General features: G+C 39.5%; 1 protein-coding gene across 20 annotated transcripts in view; it reads left to right on the forward strand.

Annotated features, from left to right (window-relative positions):
• The window catches only part of LOC121694270, a 29,472-nt gene that overhangs the window by 5,086 nt on the left and 7,493 nt on the right, over positions 1-16,893 (forward strand). For 4 of the 20 annotated variants that reach the window (XM_042074335.1, XM_042074334.1, XM_042074338.1 and 1 more), the window contains 18 exons: positions 591-716; positions 1,373-1,468; positions 1,672-1,767; positions 2,435-2,530; positions 3,204-3,299; positions 3,964-4,089; positions 4,746-4,841; positions 5,045-5,140; positions 5,808-5,903; positions 6,578-6,703; positions 7,353-7,478; positions 8,564-8,659; positions 9,344-9,439; positions 11,490-11,579; positions 11,970-12,047; positions 12,169-14,221; positions 14,354-14,389; positions 14,588-14,635. In XM_042074335.1, coding sequence (XP_041930269.1) covers positions 591-716; positions 1,373-1,468; positions 1,672-1,767; positions 2,435-2,530; positions 3,204-3,299; positions 3,964-4,089; positions 4,746-4,841; positions 5,045-5,140; positions 5,808-5,903; positions 6,578-6,703; positions 7,353-7,478; positions 8,564-8,659; positions 9,344-9,439; positions 11,490-11,579; positions 11,970-12,047; positions 12,169-14,221; positions 14,354-14,389; positions 14,588-14,635 — 3,673 coding nt within the window. Of the gene's footprint in view, positions 1-590; positions 717-1,372; positions 1,469-1,671; positions 1,768-2,434; positions 2,531-3,203; positions 3,300-3,963; positions 4,090-4,745; positions 4,842-5,044; positions 5,141-5,807; positions 5,904-6,577; positions 6,704-7,352; positions 7,479-8,563; positions 8,660-9,343; positions 9,440-11,489; positions 11,580-11,969; positions 12,048-12,168; positions 14,222-14,353; positions 14,390-14,587; positions 14,636-14,724; positions 15,184-16,893 lie in introns of all 20 variants that reach the window. The other 16 variants (XM_042074341.1, XM_042074347.1, XM_042074343.1 and 13 more) reach the window with 14 other exon arrangements.

The following is a 16,893-nucleotide window of genomic DNA, read 5'->3' on the forward strand; positions in this document are numbered from 1 at the left end:
ATAAAAAAAAAACTGTTAGATAGAAGAAGGGATAGTGTTGTGATCAGTGGAACCCATCTTTAATATTTAGTGCCAAGTACATTCTGGTTTTTGCACCTTGAGGGGACCACATCAACCGATTGTTGGAAGAATAGTGGTTCGGTGTGACCAAGCACACAATTTTCTGGTCTGGTGCAATTCTGGGGACCACGATGGCTACATTTTGTCATTAACAATTAATGATCTTAATTTTAGTTCAGACATTAGAAATTTAGATAAACAACATGGTTTAGACATGAACTTTGATATGATGGTGTGTTTGTATGGAACACGTACTGCCACTTTCGTGTACAGGTAAGTTTTACTCAGAAATGTGGTGATGACGATGCTTTAGCATGCAGCACAGTAGTATCTGATCCCAGCTAACTGCACCTTAACCTTCTCTAGACTTTTTGAGACTTCAGATACAACAAGAACACATGGTTTTTTTCCCCCCCCCCACACAATCTGTATTTTTATTGTGCATGTTGTAGGAATCGTTTGAGGTTAATTGAAATAAGAAAGTGCTGGCAACCAGCTATTCCTGAATGTTGTTTCACATTGTTTTTCAGATTGAAGAGGAACCAGTTGAGACCATGTCTCCTGCAGTAGAGGCCCCTGAAACATCTCCGCAGCTTTTAGAGGCCCCTGAAACCTCTCCGCAGCTTGCAGTGCTATCATCAGTGTCCGAGAAAAAGGTAATGAGTTATGTCACTGGCTCCCTTCTGAAAGAATATTCAATTGATGAGGTCTTTAACTGTTATTTTTAATAAAAACTGTTAGATAGAAGAAGGAATAGTGTTGTGATCAGTGGAACCCATCTTTAATATTTAGTGCCAAGTACATTCTGGTTTTTGCACCTTGAGGGGACCACACCAACCGATTGTTGGAAGAATAGTGGTTAGGTGTGACCAAGCACACAATTTTCTGGTCTGGTGCAATTCTGGGGACCACGATAGCTACATTTTGTCATTAACAATTAATGATATTAATTTTAGTTCAGACATTAGAAATTTAGATAAACAACATGGTTTAGACATGAACTTTGATGTGAGCGTGTTTTTGTATGGAACACTTGCTGCCACATACGTGTACAGGTTAGTTTTACTCAGAAATGTGGTGATGACAATGCTTTAGCATGCAGCACAGTAGTATCTGATCCCAGCTAACTGCCCTGTACCTATTCTGAAGACTTTGAGACTTCTGATACAACAAGAACGTGGGATTAAAAAAAAAAAAAAACAGACAATCTGTATTTTTACTGGGCATGTTGTAGGAATTGTTTGGTGTGAATTGAAATAAGAGAGTACTGGCAACCAGCTATTCCTGAATGTTGTTTCACATTGTTTTTCAGATTAAAGAGGAACCAGTTGAGACCATGTCTCCTGCAGTAGAGGCCCCTGAAACATCTCAGCAGCTTGCAGTGCTATCATCAGTGTCCAAGAAAAAGGTAATGAGTTTTATGTCACTGGCTCCTCAACGAAAGAATAATCAATTGCATTTACACTTACATTTATGCATTTAGCTGATGCTTTTATCCAAAGCGACTTACAAAGAGAAGGGTGTTTGGGATAGGGTCCAGTGATCGAGGTAGGACGGCTGCTTGTAAGAAGCTTAGACACCTCCTGAATGTTGTTTCACATTGTTTTTCAGATTGGAAAGAAACGTCTTATGACCAAATCTGCCGCAGTAGAGGCCCCTAAAACATCTCAGCCGCCTGCAGTGCTTTCGACAGTGTCCAAGAAAAAGGTAATGAGTTATGTCACTGGCTCCCCTATGAAAGAATATTCAATTGATAGGGTCTTTAACTGTTATTTTAAAAAAAAACTGTTAGATAGAAGAAGGAATAGTGTTGTGATCAGTGGAACCCATCTTTAATATTTAGTGCCAAGCACCTTCTGGTTTTTGCACCTTGAGGGGACCACATCAACCTATTATTAAAATGTCTGTTGGAACAATAGTGGTTAGGTGTGACCAAGCACACAATTTTCTGGTCTGGTGCAATTCTGGGGACCACGATAGCTACATTTTGTCATTAACAATTAATGATATTAATTTTAGTTCAGACATTAGAAATTTAGATTAACAACATGGTTTAGACATGAACTTTGATGTGAGCGTGTTTTTGTATGGAACACTTGCTGCCACATACGTGTACAGGTAAGTCATACTCAGAAATGTGATGATGACAATGCTTTAGCATGCAGCACAGTAGTATCTGATCCTAGCTAACTGCCCTATACCTATTCTGTAGACTTTTTGAGACTTCTGATACAACAAGAACACATGATTCTTTTTTCCCCCCACACAATCTGTATTTTTATCGTGCATGTTGTAGGAATCGTTGGAGGTTAATTGAAATAAGAAAGTACTGGCAACCAGCTATTCCTGAATGTTGTTTCACATTGTTTCTCAGATTGGAAAGAAACGTCTTATGACCAAATCTGCCGCAGTAGAGGCCCCTAAAACATCTCAGCCGCTTGCAGTGCTTTCGACAGTGTCCAAGAAAAAGGTAATGAGTTTTCATTTCACTGTCTCCCCTATGAAAGAATATTCAATTGATAGGGTTTTTAACTGTTGTTTTTAATAAAAAAAACTGTTAGATAGAAGAAGGGATAGTGTTGTGATCAGTGGAACCCATCTTTAATATTTAGTGCCAAGCACCTTCTGGTTTTTGCACCTTGAGGGGACCACATCAACCTATTATTAAAATGTCTGTTGGAACAATAGTGGTTAGGTGTGACCAAGCACACAATTTTCTGGTCTGGTGCAATTCTGGGGACCACGATAGCTACATTTTGTCATTAACAATTAATGATATTAATTTTAGTTCAGACATTAGAAATTTAGATTAACAACATGGTTTAGACATGAACTTTGATGTGAGCGTGTTTTTGTATGGAACACTTGCTGCCACATACGTGTACAGGTAAGTCATACTCAGAAATGTGATGATGACAATGCTTTAGCATGCAGCACAGTAGTATCTGATCCTAGCTAACTGCCCTATACCTATTCTGTAGACTTTTTGAGACTTCTGATACAACAAGAACACATGATTCTTTTTTCCCCCCACACAATCTGTATTTTTATCGTGCATGTTGTAGGAATCGTTGGAGGTTAATTGAAATAAGAAAGTACTGGCAACCAGCTATTCCTGAATGTTGTTTCACATTGTTTCTCAGATTGGAAAGAAACGTCTTATGACCAAATCTGCCGCAGTAGAGGCCCCTAAAACATCTCAGCCGCTTGCAGTGCTTTCGACAGTGTCCAAGAAAAAGGTAATGAGTTTTCATTTCACTGTCTCCCCTATGAAAGAATATTCAATTGATAGGGTTTTTAACTGTTGTTTTTAATAAAAAAAAAACTGTTAGATAGAAGAAGGGATAGTGTTGTGATCAGTGGAACCCATCTTTAATATTTAGTGCCAAGTACATTCTGGTTTTTGCACCTTGAGGGGACCACATCAACCGATTGTTGGAAGAATAGTGGTTCGGTGTGACCAAGCACACAATTTTCTGGTCTGGTGCAATTCTGGGGACCACGATGGCTACATTTTGTCATTAACAATTAATGATCTTAATTTTAGTTCAGACATTAGAAATTTAGATAAACAACATGGTTTAGACATGAACTTTGATATGATGGTGTGTTTGTATGGAACACGTACTGCCACTTTCGTGTACAGGTAAGTTTTACTCAGAAATGTGGTGATGACGATGCTTTAGCATGCAGCACAGTAGTATCTGATCCCAGCTAACTGCACCTTAACCTTCTCTAGACTTTTTGAGACTTCAGATACAACAAGAACACATGGTTTTTTTCCCCCCCCCCACACAATCTGTATTTTTATTGTGCATGTTGTAGGAATCGTTTGAGGTTAATTGAAATAAGAAAGTGCTGGCAACCAGCTATTCCTGAATGTTGTTTCACATTGTTTTTCAGATTGAAGAGGAACCAGTTGAGACCATGTCTCCTGCAGTAGAGGCCCCTGAAACATCTCCGCAGCTTTTAGAGGCCCCTGAAACCTCTCCGCAGCTTGCAGTGCTATCATCAGTGTCCGAGAAAAAGGTAATGAGTTATGTCACTGGCTCCCTTCTGAAAGAATATTCAATTGATGAGGTCTTTAACTGTTATTTTTAATAAAAACTGTTAGATAGAAGAAGGAATAGTGTTGTGATCAGTGGAACCCATCTTTAATATTTAGTGCCAAGTACATTCTGGTTTTTGCACCTTGAGGGGACCACACCAACCGATTGTTGGAAGAATAGTGGTTAGGTGTGACCAAGCACACAATTTTCTGGTCTGGTGCAATTCTGGGGACCACGATAGCTACATTTTGTCATTAACAATTAATGATATTAATTTTAGTTCAGACATTAGAAATTTAGATAAACAACATGGTTTAGACATGAACTTTGATGTGAGCGTGTTTTTGTATGGAACACTTGCTGCCACATACGTGTACAGGTTAGTTTTACTCAGAAATGTGGTGATGACAATGCTTTAGCATGCAGCACAGTAGTATCTGATCCCAGCTAACTGCCCTGTACCTATTCTGAAGACTTTGAGACTTCTGATACAACAAGAACGTGGGATTAAAAAAAAAAAAAAACAGACAATCTGTATTTTTACTGGGCATGTTGTAGGAATTGTTTGGTGTGAATTGAAATAAGAGAGTACTGGCAACCAGCTATTCCTGAATGTTGTTTCACATTGTTTTTCAGATTAAAGAGGAACCAGTTGAGACCATGTCTCCTGCAGTAGAGGCCCCTGAAACATCTCAGCAGCTTGCAGTGCTATCATCAGTGTCCAAGAAAAAGGTAATGAGTTTTATGTCACTGGCTCCTCAACGAAAGAATAATCAATTGCATTTACACTTACATTTATGCATTTAGCTGATGCTTTTATCCAAAGCGACTTACAAAGAGAAGGGTGTTTGGGATAGGGTCCAGTGATCGAGGTAGGACGGCTGCTTGTAAGAAGCTTAGACACCTCCTGAATGTTGTTTCACATTGTTTTTCAGATTGGAAAGAAACGTCTTATGACCAAATCTGCCGCAGTAGAGGCCCCTAAAACATCTCAGCCGCCTGCAGTGCTTTCGACAGTGTCCAAGAAAAAGGTAATGAGTTATGTCACTGGCTCCCCTATGAAAGAATATTCAATTGATAGGGTCTTTAACTGTTATTTTAAAAAAAAACTGTTAGATAGAAGAAGGAATAGTGTTGTGATCAGTGGAACCCATCTTTAATATTTAGTGCCAAGCACCTTCTGGTTTTTGCACCTTGAGGGGACCACATCAACCTATTATTAAAATGTCTGTTGGAACAATAGTGGTTAGGTGTGACCAAGCACACAATTTTCTGGTCTGGTGCAATTCTGGGGACCACGATAGCTACATTTTGTCATTAACAATTAATGATATTAATTTTAGTTCAGACATTAGAAATTTAGATTAACAACATGGTTTAGACATGAACTTTGATGTGAGCGTGTTTTTGTATGGAACACTTGCTGCCACATACGTGTACAGGTAAGTCATACTCAGAAATGTGATGATGACAATGCTTTAGCATGCAGCACAGTAGTATCTGATCCTAGCTAACTGCCCTATACCTATTCTGTAGACTTTTTGAGACTTCTGATACAACAAGAACACATGATTCTTTTTTCCCCCCACACAATCTGTATTTTTATCGTGCATGTTGTAGGAATCGTTGGAGGTTAATTGAAATAAGAAAGTACTGGCAACCAGCTATTCCTGAATGTTGTTTCACATTGTTTCTCAGATTGGAAAGAAACGTCTTATGACCAAATCTGCCGCAGTAGAGGCCCCTAAAACATCTCAGCCGCTTGCAGTGCTTTCGACAGTGTCCAAGAAAAAGGTAATGAGTTTTCATTTCACTGTCTCCCCTATGAAAGAATATTCAATTGATAGGGTTTTTAACTGTTGTTTTTAATAAAAAAAACTGTTAGATAGAAGAAGGGATAGTGTTGTGATCAGTGGAACCCATCTTTAATATTTAGTGCCAAGCACCTTCTGGTTTTTGCACCTTGAGGGGACCACATCAACCTATTATTAAAATGTCTGTTGGAACAATAGTGGTTAGGTGTGACCAAGCACACAATTTTCTGGTCTGGTGCAATTCTGGGGACCACGATAGCTACATTTTGTCATTAACAATTAATGATATTAATTTTAGTTCAGACATTAGAAATTTAGATTAACAACATGGTTTAGACATGAACTTTGATGTGAGCGTGTTTTTGTATGGAACACTTGCTGCCACATATGTGTACAGGTAAGTCATACTCAGAAATGTGATGATGACAATGCTTTAGCATGCAGCACAGTAGTATCTGATCCTAGCTAACTGCCCTATACCTATTCTGTAGACTTTTTGAGACTTCAGATACAACAAGAACACATGGTTTTTCCCCCCCCCCCACACAATCTGTATTTTTATTGTGCATGTTGTAGGAATCGTTTGAGGTTAATTGAAATAAGAAAGTGCTGGCAACCAGCTATTCCTGAATGTTGTTTCACATTGTTTTTCAGATTGAAGAGGAACCAGTTGAGACCATGTCTCCTGCAGTAGAGGCCCCTGAAACATCTCCGCAGCTTTTAGAGGCCCCTGAAACATCTCCGCAGCTTGCAGTGCTATCATCAGTGTCCGAGAAAAAGGTAATGAGTTATGTCACTGGCTCCCTTCTGAAAGAATATTCAATTGATGGGGTCTTTAACTGTTATTTTAAATAAAAACTGTTAGATAGAAGAAGGAATAGTGTTGTGATCAGTGGAACCCATCTTTAATATTTAGTGCCAAGTACATTCTGGTTTTTGCACCTTGAGGGGACCACACCAACCGATTGTTGGAAGAATAGTGGTTAGGTGTGACCAAGCACACAATTTTCTGGTCTGGTGCAATTCTGGGGACCACGATAGCTACATTTTGTCATTAACAATTAATGATATTAATTTTAGTTCAGACATTAGAAATTTAGATAAACAACATGGTTTAGACATGAACTTTGATATGATGGTGTGTTTGTATGGAACACGTACTTTCGTGTACAGGTAAGTTTTACTCAGAAATGTGGTGATGACGATGCTTTAGCATGCAGCACAGTAGTATCTGATCCCAGCTAACTGCACCTTAACCTTCTCTAGACTTTTTGAGACTTCAGATACAACAAGAACACATGGTTTTTTTTTCCCCCCCACACAATCTGTATTTTTATTGTGCATGTTGTAGGAATCGTTTGAGGTTAATTGAAATAAGAAAGTGCTGGCAACCAGCTATTCCTGAATGTTGTTTCACATTGTTTTTCAGATTGAAGAGGAACCAGTTGAGACCATGTCTCCTGCAGTAGAGGCCCCTGAAACATCTCCGCAGCTTTTAGAGGCCCCTGAAACATCTCCGCAGCTTGCAGTGCTATCATCAGTGTCCGAGAAAAAGGTAATGAGTTATGTCACTGGCTCCCTTCTGAAAGAATATTCAATTGATGGGGTCTTTAACTGTTATTTTAAATAAAAACTGTTAGATAGAAGAAGGAATAGTGTTGTGATCAGTGGAACCCATCTTTAATATTTAGTGCCAAGTACATTCTGGTTTTTGCACCTTGAGGGGACCACACCAACCGATTGTTGGAAGAATAGTGGTTAGGTGTGACCAAGCACACAATTTTCTGGTCTGGTGCAATTCTGGGGACCACGATTAGCCTGGCGGGCCAACCTATATCATTGAGATGTATAGTCTGGCATCGAACCATTCACCTCGCTTAATCCAAGGGGCGGGCAGAGAATTGTCTTTCAAACTGCCTAGGCATGCAATAGGCCAGCGCTACGACCATATCCGTATCCGGTCGGCAAAACTGCAAATACATCCTTCTTCGAAAGTAATGACTTAAGTCCATTGTGTTGCTCAACTTTCAAAGAAAAGCACAAGTCCAACTCCTCCAAAGTTGACGCCAACGCCGATTCAAACAACCTCTCTTCGTTCGCCATAGCCACCTTTCTTGTTGTTCAGTCGCAGGACTGTCGTTATCCTGTTAAGCCCGCCTTAAGACTCTCTATCAAAATAGAGCGCTGTGATTGGAGAACATCCACGGTGCTAAGCCAATAGAAATCCCTATGGTTCAATACTAGACGTACAGGCTGAGCAAATTAATTTGCCGCCGCTAGGGTGCGTCTAGATTTCTAGGCTAGACCACGATAGCTACATTTTGTTATTAACAATTAATGATATTAATTTTAGTTCAGACATTAGAAATTTAGATAAACAACATGGTTTAGACATGAACTTTGATATGATGGTGTGTTTGTATGGAACACGTACTGCCACTTTCGTGTACAGGTAAGTTTTACTCAGAAATGTGGTGATGACTGCTTTAGCATGCACCTAACTGCACCTTAACCTCTAGACTTTTTGAGACTTCAGATGCAACAAGAACACATGATTTCCCCCCCCCCCCCCCACACAATTTGTATTTTTATCGTGCATGTTGTAGCTATTCCTGAATGTTGTTGAACATTGTTTTTCAGATTGGAAAGAAACGTCTTATGACCAAATCTGCCGCAGTAGAGGCCCCTAAAACATCTCAGCCGCCTGCAGTGCTTTCGACAGTGTCCGAGAAAAAGGTAATGAGTTCATTTCACTGGCTCCCCATGAAAGAATATTCAATTGATAGGGTCTTTAACTGTTATTTTTAATAAAAAAAAAACTGTATGATAGAAAAAGGAAAAGTGTTGTGATCAGTGGAACCCATCTTATATTTAGTGCCAAGCACATTCTGGTTTTTGCACCTTGAGGGGACCACATCAACCTATTATTAAAATGTCTATTGGAAGAATAGTGGTTAGGTGTGACCAAGCACACAATTTTCTGGTCTGGTGGAATTCTGGGGACCACGATAGCTACATTTTCTCATTAACAATTAATGATATTCATTGTTGTTCAGAACTGTGAACTGTAGGCCACACCCCTCATCATGTGACAATGGGTCACATGACTCACTAATTAACATAATTAGTATGTCAAAAAAAAAGAAGTCCAGTTGGCTTAACTAACTGAACTTGGCTACCATGACCTGGATGAATGAGAATCTTCAGACACTATTCCTGAACCTCTTCTAATGGCTTTTTAGGGTTTTGATTAAACATTAACATGGGATTTTTAACTATAATGTATAACTTTACAGTATATACTGTACTATAACTATGTGTTTTTTTGTGTATGTCTTAGGAATTGTTTGTGGTGATATGAATTAGTAAGAAAGTACCGACAACCAGCTATTCTTGAATGTTGTTGAACATCGTTTTCAGATCGAAGAGGAACCCGTTGTGACTAATTCTACAGCAGTAGAGGCCCCTCAAACATCCCAGCAGCCTGCAGTGCTTTCGTCAGTTTCCAAGAAAAAGGTAATGATTTTCATTTCGGTTGCTCTTCCAGGAAAGAATAACTTCTTGTTCGTGTCAGAAAATTAGTTTTTAGGTATGACCAACCACACCATTTTCTTGTCAGGTAAAATTCAAATGTTTGTAACTTAAGTCATCAACATGGAAGACACAATATTGAAGATGTGAGTGTGGCCTTGTAATTCATTTTAATTGCTGTTCTTGTGCACAAACAGGTCAATGTTAGTTGTAATGTTAAATGGCGTTTACTAACGTAGGTTCAAGAGGAACATGACGAAATATGCCACTCCTCCTCTGCAGTCAGAGGTTACTTATACACATCTCACCCGTCGGTGACTCAGCTTTACTTTGCGCTCACACCCACCCCCTCCCCATTCACCAGTTCAGACTGTTCGGTCCTAAATATCTCATTTTACCCTGATTTAATCCAGAGGGGTGCTTGGAGAATGTGCATCGTATACTGATGCAGTCATCAGAATTGGCATGGTTCTACGCTCCAGAATCCAGACCTGCAACCTTGCCTGACACCCTTTTAAGTAATACATTCATTCCAACTAATGGCTTAAATCCACTAATCAACCTCTGACGTATATACGTTGCTTTAATATCCCTTAGCACTCTTTAGCGTTCGGTCTCCCGCCAATGCCTGCCGCGCAGTCGCAAGAGACAAACAACTGTCAAGAGACGCTGCGTAAACTGCTTCTCGCATGCTCTCCACCAGCGTGGTCTTGCCGCATCACTGAGAGCTGCTGCGGAAGCAGGCGCCACCAGGGTGGTCCTGCAGCATTGCCATAGGACATTGGCCAGAGACCTACTTTAGCGTGCGTTCGTCCACCTCAAAGTTCGGAACATGAACTATTACGTGGCACTATTTCCTGAACTAAAGTCGACAAGGTGCCGTATTGAATAAAACAGACGATTTTGTCAAATACGGTGTCAAATTTAGTTTGAACTCCCCTCCACTAGTTGGCAGACATGTAGTACTTCGATGTCAGCTCAAGATGATGTCATGTTTCTATTGAAAATTACATGGGGAAATGCATTCAAACAACCGCATGAAACCCTCGAGTTAAAGCCAGATCCGGAAGTCGGGATGCTGCCAAATGCGACTAAATTCAAGCTGAATTACACTAAATTTTAAATAAAAAGGTCATCGATATTGCAGAATTGGGTTTGTTAATGTATTATCTACTGTATATTTTCTTTGGGAAGATAACGATTGATCATCTAATGATCGTCTTATTTGCATTGCTTCTCAGCATAATGTTTACCGCTGCCAGCTGATAGTCACGATTTCACAAAGCACACAATGTTTGTTCGAGCTCATTGACCAACATGGATGATGTTTGCAGAGGTAAATGTTATTGTAATGTTAGTATGAGAACTGGTGGGGATGCAAAGGCACCAGGGGTAGTGAAAATAAGGCTAGAAATGGCGACAAATAATGATGGCAATGAACCACCCATGAAGCACACGAATACGGGGCTTGTTTGAACACTGTATAAGTGGGTGTAGCAGGTGTAAACATAGTCAAAGTGTATGTTGTAAAGCTGGTGGATATGTAAGAAGTGTCAGGGATGTAACAAAAATAAGAACTAGCAAAGATGATGGTTGTTTGATTCGCGTGCAAAATGGGGAGCTGTGCGCTTTGGAGTGGCTGCCTTTGTGACTCTGCCTATGACTTCACTATATGCAAATTAGCCCAGAATTACACTACACATGAACTTTAGGCCATACAGAACATTTTTCTCATATACACCAAGTCTTTATCTTTAGCCACTTTTAAGCCAGTCTTTTGAAGTCTTGCTGCCCAAATCGTATAATTTTCCCAAAAACCTCTGGCGCCTGAAGAGTTAACTACCCTTTACCTTGTTTTCCTAAAACAGTGTTTGACTAAATTCGGTACATTTGAAATTGTTGCGCTTTTTTTTCTCCATTCCTTTTTTCCCCATTCCACTCCATTTTTGTCAGTTTTGTGGCTTTAATGGTTGTTGGTTGTGCACATAAATAATATTTGTTCATTTCTAGTTATTCCTTAAACATTGTCTTTTAGATTGGAGAGAAACGTACTGTGATTGAGTCTGGACTAGCTGACCGTTATGAAACACCTGAACACTGTGGTCTGCTTTCGCCCAAGAAAAAGGTATGGAATTTTCTTTTCAGTTGCTATTGTAGAAAAGATCAACTTCTTGTTCTCTATAAAGAACGATAGTCATTACATATGACCAAGCTGATGGAAATTCGTGGACCACAATGGCCAAATTCTGTCATTGAAATGTTTTCAAATGATTTACAGTCCGCAGTTTATTTCTATGCATTTTTTTTTTTACACATTTTACATGTGAATTTGAACATGACCATTGACTTATAATTAATATCTATTACCACTTAGGTAAAAAGATTAAAAAGTAACCTTCGTTACCATTAAGTATTCCTGTGTTTTCCTTTGTCTTTCTATATTCTATATTTCTTTTTATCACTTATTTTATTTTGTTCTTATTTATCAATGTGCTGTTGATTTGTGATACTCTAGAGATGTAATCTAATTCAGGAGTCCTCAGACCAAGACCAACCTTATGTCCCTAAACTGAGGAGGACCAAAAGCATTCAGGTAATCAAGGCACTAATGAAGATGGACATTATAGTTGGTTCATTTGATATAAAACTGCATTGAAAAAGTTAAGTAACTGAGCTATTTTTATTTATTTTATCCCCCCCCCCCCCCCCCAAAGATTAACAGACAAACCGATTTTGATTCCTATGAGCTTTTTGAGACATCAGATGAAAGTGAAGAAGAATATGTTCCTGATACAAGCGAGGATTCATCTGATGAAACGGACACCAGTGAAGTTTTTGAAACATCCAATCAGAAGAAAATTACATTAAGGGGACGCTCACTCGTACGAAAGGGCAGTGCTTTGAAACGGAAAAGGCACCATTCCAGAAGTGTATCCTGTTGCCGAACACATTCTTTTGGTGGACAGTCATCAGAAACTTCATACACTGAAGACCCTCATGGAAGCTCGACACTGGTTTGTCCTGACAGTACTACTTCCCCCACTTCAGATGTAGCTGACGACTTACTTACCGTACCTGCTGTCTGTAAAAAAGAGGATGGATCACGACAATATAACAAAAAACAGTACTGTTTAAACTGTAAAAAGGGATTTATAAAAATGGCCAGGCATTTAGAGCGTGCTCATAAAAACGAGAAAGAAGTTGCACAGGCTGGGTCTTTTCCAAAAGGTTCTAAACAAAGAAGACTGCATCTGGAACATTTGAGAAATCGAGGCAACTTCGCCCACAATTCTGAGGTCTTAAATACTGGTGTTGGAAAGCTTGTTCCTCGGAAACAACCAAAAGATGATTCTAAACCCAGAGATTTTGATCACTGTATATATTGTCAAGGCTATTTCACAAAGAAAGTTATGTGGCGCCACATGATGATATGCAAGTTTAAGCCTAGTGGCCCTACGAAGCCTGGCAAAACACGGGTGCAAGCACTTTGTGCTTTTGCTGTACCACCACCACCTGGAGTCAAAGCAGAATTCTGGAAGGTCCTAAACCATATGATTCAAGATGACGTTTACTTTGCAGTTAAATCTGATGTCTGGATCATGGAGTATGGTGTGCATTTGCATAACAAGCATGGATATGATGTTGGCAAACATGAATATATCCGTCAGAAAATGAGGGAACTGGGAAGGCTTTTGATTTGTTCGAGGAAAACCACTCCCTTGAAGACCATCGAAGATCACATGAAGCCTGAAAATTTCATGCATGTTGTGCAAGCTGTGCAACTCGTGGCTGGCTTTGTCTCTGAATCCAGCACCTACAAGCGTCCAAGTCTTGCACTAAAAATTGGGCATAGTCTGGTGAAGATATCGCTGCTTCTTGAAGCCCGTGCAAGTATGCAAAACAACCAACCAGCAGCAAAAGATGCTCGTAGGTTCCGCTCAGTGTACGAAGCCAGATGGAACGAACTCATTTCAGCTGCATCACTGAGAACAATGCATGAATCGAAATGGAATGTTCCTCAGTTGATTCCGTTCACTAAGGATGTTCAGAAACTCCACTCCTATTTGGACATGCAGCAGGAACAGTTTTACAACGAACTGTCCTCAGAGCCGTCTAAAAACACTTGGGTACATCTGACTAAAATCACTTTGACACAAGTCATGATGTTCAACCGACGTAGAACAGGAGAAGTTTCAAAAATGCCCCTCTCTACCTATTTTGCTCCAAATCCAGTAGATCTGCAGGAAGATGTGGGTATGGCGCTTTCAGAGCTAGAGAAAAAACTCTGTCAGCATTTCAGGAGGTTGGAGATACGAGGAAAAAGAGGAAGAAAGGTCCCTGTCCTCCTAACTCCAGAAATGCAGAGATCGTTGGACCTCCTTGTTGCCAAGCGACTTGAGTGTGGGATTCTTAAGGAAAATGGCTACCTATTTGCCAGGCCGTCTGTATTGACCTGCTACCGTGGTTCTGATTGTATCAGAGATTTTGCCAAGGTCTGTGGTATTGCAAACTACACAAGTCTCACTTCTACAAAACTGCGCAAGCAAACCGGAACACTCTCTCAAGTTCTCAACCTCAGTAATACAGAGCTGGACCAATTAGCCAATTTCCTTGGCCATGATGTCAGAGTCCATCGGCAATTTTACAGGCTGCCTGAAGGGACCCTTCAACTTGCTAAAATTAGCAAAGTCCTCTTGGCTCTTGAACAGGGGCGTTTGGCAGAATTCAAAGGCAAAGGCCTGGATGACATCACAATCGGTCCAGAAGGTATTTCTGATGTTTTTCTTCACACATTTCTGTGTAAAAGGTAAAAGGTTAAGCTTAAAAAATGTCCAGGTCAAATCATGTATTATAAAATGAATTGGTACCTTTTGACTTTCATCCCCTTGCTCATCTCAGAGAGTGTGAACCTTGACAGTGACCATGAGGCACAGGGTGAGTCTGACACACAAGATATGTATTTTCATACTACAAAGACTGATGTCTGTCTTCACATATTTCTGTGTAAAGTGTAGACTTTAGATAGAAAAATGAACAGGTTTAAGTCATGTTTCAGCTACAGTTGTTTACGTCAGACAATCAAATTAATTGCCACTTTACGATTTGTCATTTCCATCTCCTTCCTTATCTCAGAGAATGTAGACAGTGACACTGAGGTACAGCGTGAGTCTGACACACAAGGTACGTTTTTTTTTTTTTTTTTTCCCCATGTGGTTCCAAATACTTGTATGTATGTATGTATGTATGTATTTATGTATGTATGCAATCAGAAACCCAGTCTCAGAAGAGAGAGAGGAGTACAGAAGGGTTGATGGAGAAAGAGGTCAAGGTTAAGTTGGAAAAGATGAGTGAAGTAATCTATAACTATGTCTTAGACAGGTTTGGATGTGTGTGCCTTGATCAAGAATAGTTTTCTTCATATGTTTCCTTAAGAAAACTAGTTTTCTTTCCCTTTTGCTTGGATGGGGGGTTTTGAACCTGGGTTGCCCGTTTGTGAGGCAAGTGCCTTGGCCATTGTGCTACAGTGGAGTTGAAGATCAGTGTAACTTAAGGTAATATGTGCAATGTGAATAGGTACACCCCAGACCAGTAGAGGGCAGCAATGCAGATTCTTGGTCAGTAGAAGCACAGCTGAAGAAGAGCAGACTAAGTTCCGTGGAGCTAACGACAGTAAGCGACAGTACGCGACAATAGCGGGCAATATGGCGGCGAAAAGCGTCAAAATAAAGGTACGAACGATCAGATAAATTAGGTTAAAATTCGGTTTTCAGTGTATTTCAAAGGTTTACACGAAATGTAAACATGTTGCTGAAACTTAGCCTGTGCAAATGTTGTAATTGTAGCAGAATTGTCTTGCTAACATCCTTGAAATTGAACGGAAGTGATCTCACGCAACACCTTTCTCAATGCAAGGCAAGACCAACCAGAGCCCGTCACCGGACTTTCTCTGGACAAACGTCGCCATCTCCTGATGTAGGCTACTATTAAAAGAGGGGAACAAAAACTAACATAGAAAAAAGGGGATTATAATGTACTATACATTGATTTAAAGTTAATGTTTTTATACGATTATACTTTTCATTAATATAATTGTTATTTGATAATAGTGTTATTTTAGGTCATGTTCATGAAAAAGGTAATCCTTCCACACTTAGTTCAAACTTAGGTGGTCGGCTAGGTAACACTTTATTTTAATGTGTCGCTGTTACAGTGTACCTACCTGATTAGGTACAGTGGTACAACCTGTGTAACAACATATACTATCAGGTACTATCATTGTACTTGCATTATGTATTTGTGGGTACCTACATATAGTTGTTACATTGTAATACTGAGTGCTTTTACAAAACTTTGCCAATTTGCCTACATTTTCATCAGAGGCAAAGAGCTGATCTGAGACCTGCTGGATGGGGTAAATCTGGTCATGGTAGATTTGATATACAAACCATTCTTAGCTCCAGTCAAGGCCTCATTGTCTTCAGAGTACATGTAACAGCTGTGCTGCTACAACCTTGTTACACTTTGATACAGTGGAATAAACCTATTAAGTGTACCAGTTAATTACTTACATGTACATATGACATGTATGTTATGTCTTCGATGTCTTGGAACAGGTCGACTAATTCACTACATAGTACATATATTAACTGTGTTGGTACACATTTATTGCTCTTTGATACAGTGGCATAAACCCATTAAAATGAAGTGTACCAGTTAAGTACTTACAATTACATGTATGTTGTGTCATTGGTGTCTTGGAACATGTCTGCCATTACCCTACATACTGTAGTACATGTATCAACTGTGTCGGTACACATTTATTACTCTTTTGATACAGTGGAATAAACACATTAAAATAAAGTGTACCAGTTAAGTACTTACATGTACAAATTATATACATCCTGTCAATGATGTCATGCATCCTGTAATGTGTAATTGATGTGTTGAAACGTGTCTGCTGTTACACCACATAGTACATGTGAATTAGTAGACCTGTTCCAAGACATCAAAGACAACATACATGTCATATGTACATGTAAGTAATTAACTGGTACACTTAATACGTTTATTCCACTGTATCAAAGAGTAACAAGGTTGTAGCAGCACAGCTGTTACATGTACACTGAAGACAATGAGGCCTTGACCGGAGCTAAGAATGGTTTGTATATCAAATCTACCATGACCAGATTTACCCCATCCAGCAGGTCTCAGGTCAGCTCTTTGCCTCTGATGAAAATTTTGGCAAATTGGCAAAGTTTTGTAAAAGCACTCAGTATTACAATGTAACAACTATATGTAGGTACCCACAAATACATAATGCAAGTACAATGATAGTACCTGACAGTACATGTTGTTACACAGGTTGTACCACTGTACCTAATCAGGTAGGTACACTGTAACAGCGACACATTAAAATAAAGTGCTACCGTAGGCTAAAA

The sequence above is a fragment of the Alosa sapidissima genome, chromosome 20, assembly GCF_018492685.1.
Source record: "Alosa sapidissima isolate fAloSap1 chromosome 20, fAloSap1.pri, whole genome shotgun sequence".
NCBI lineage: Eukaryota > Metazoa > Chordata > Actinopteri > Clupeiformes > Clupeidae > Alosa > Alosa sapidissima.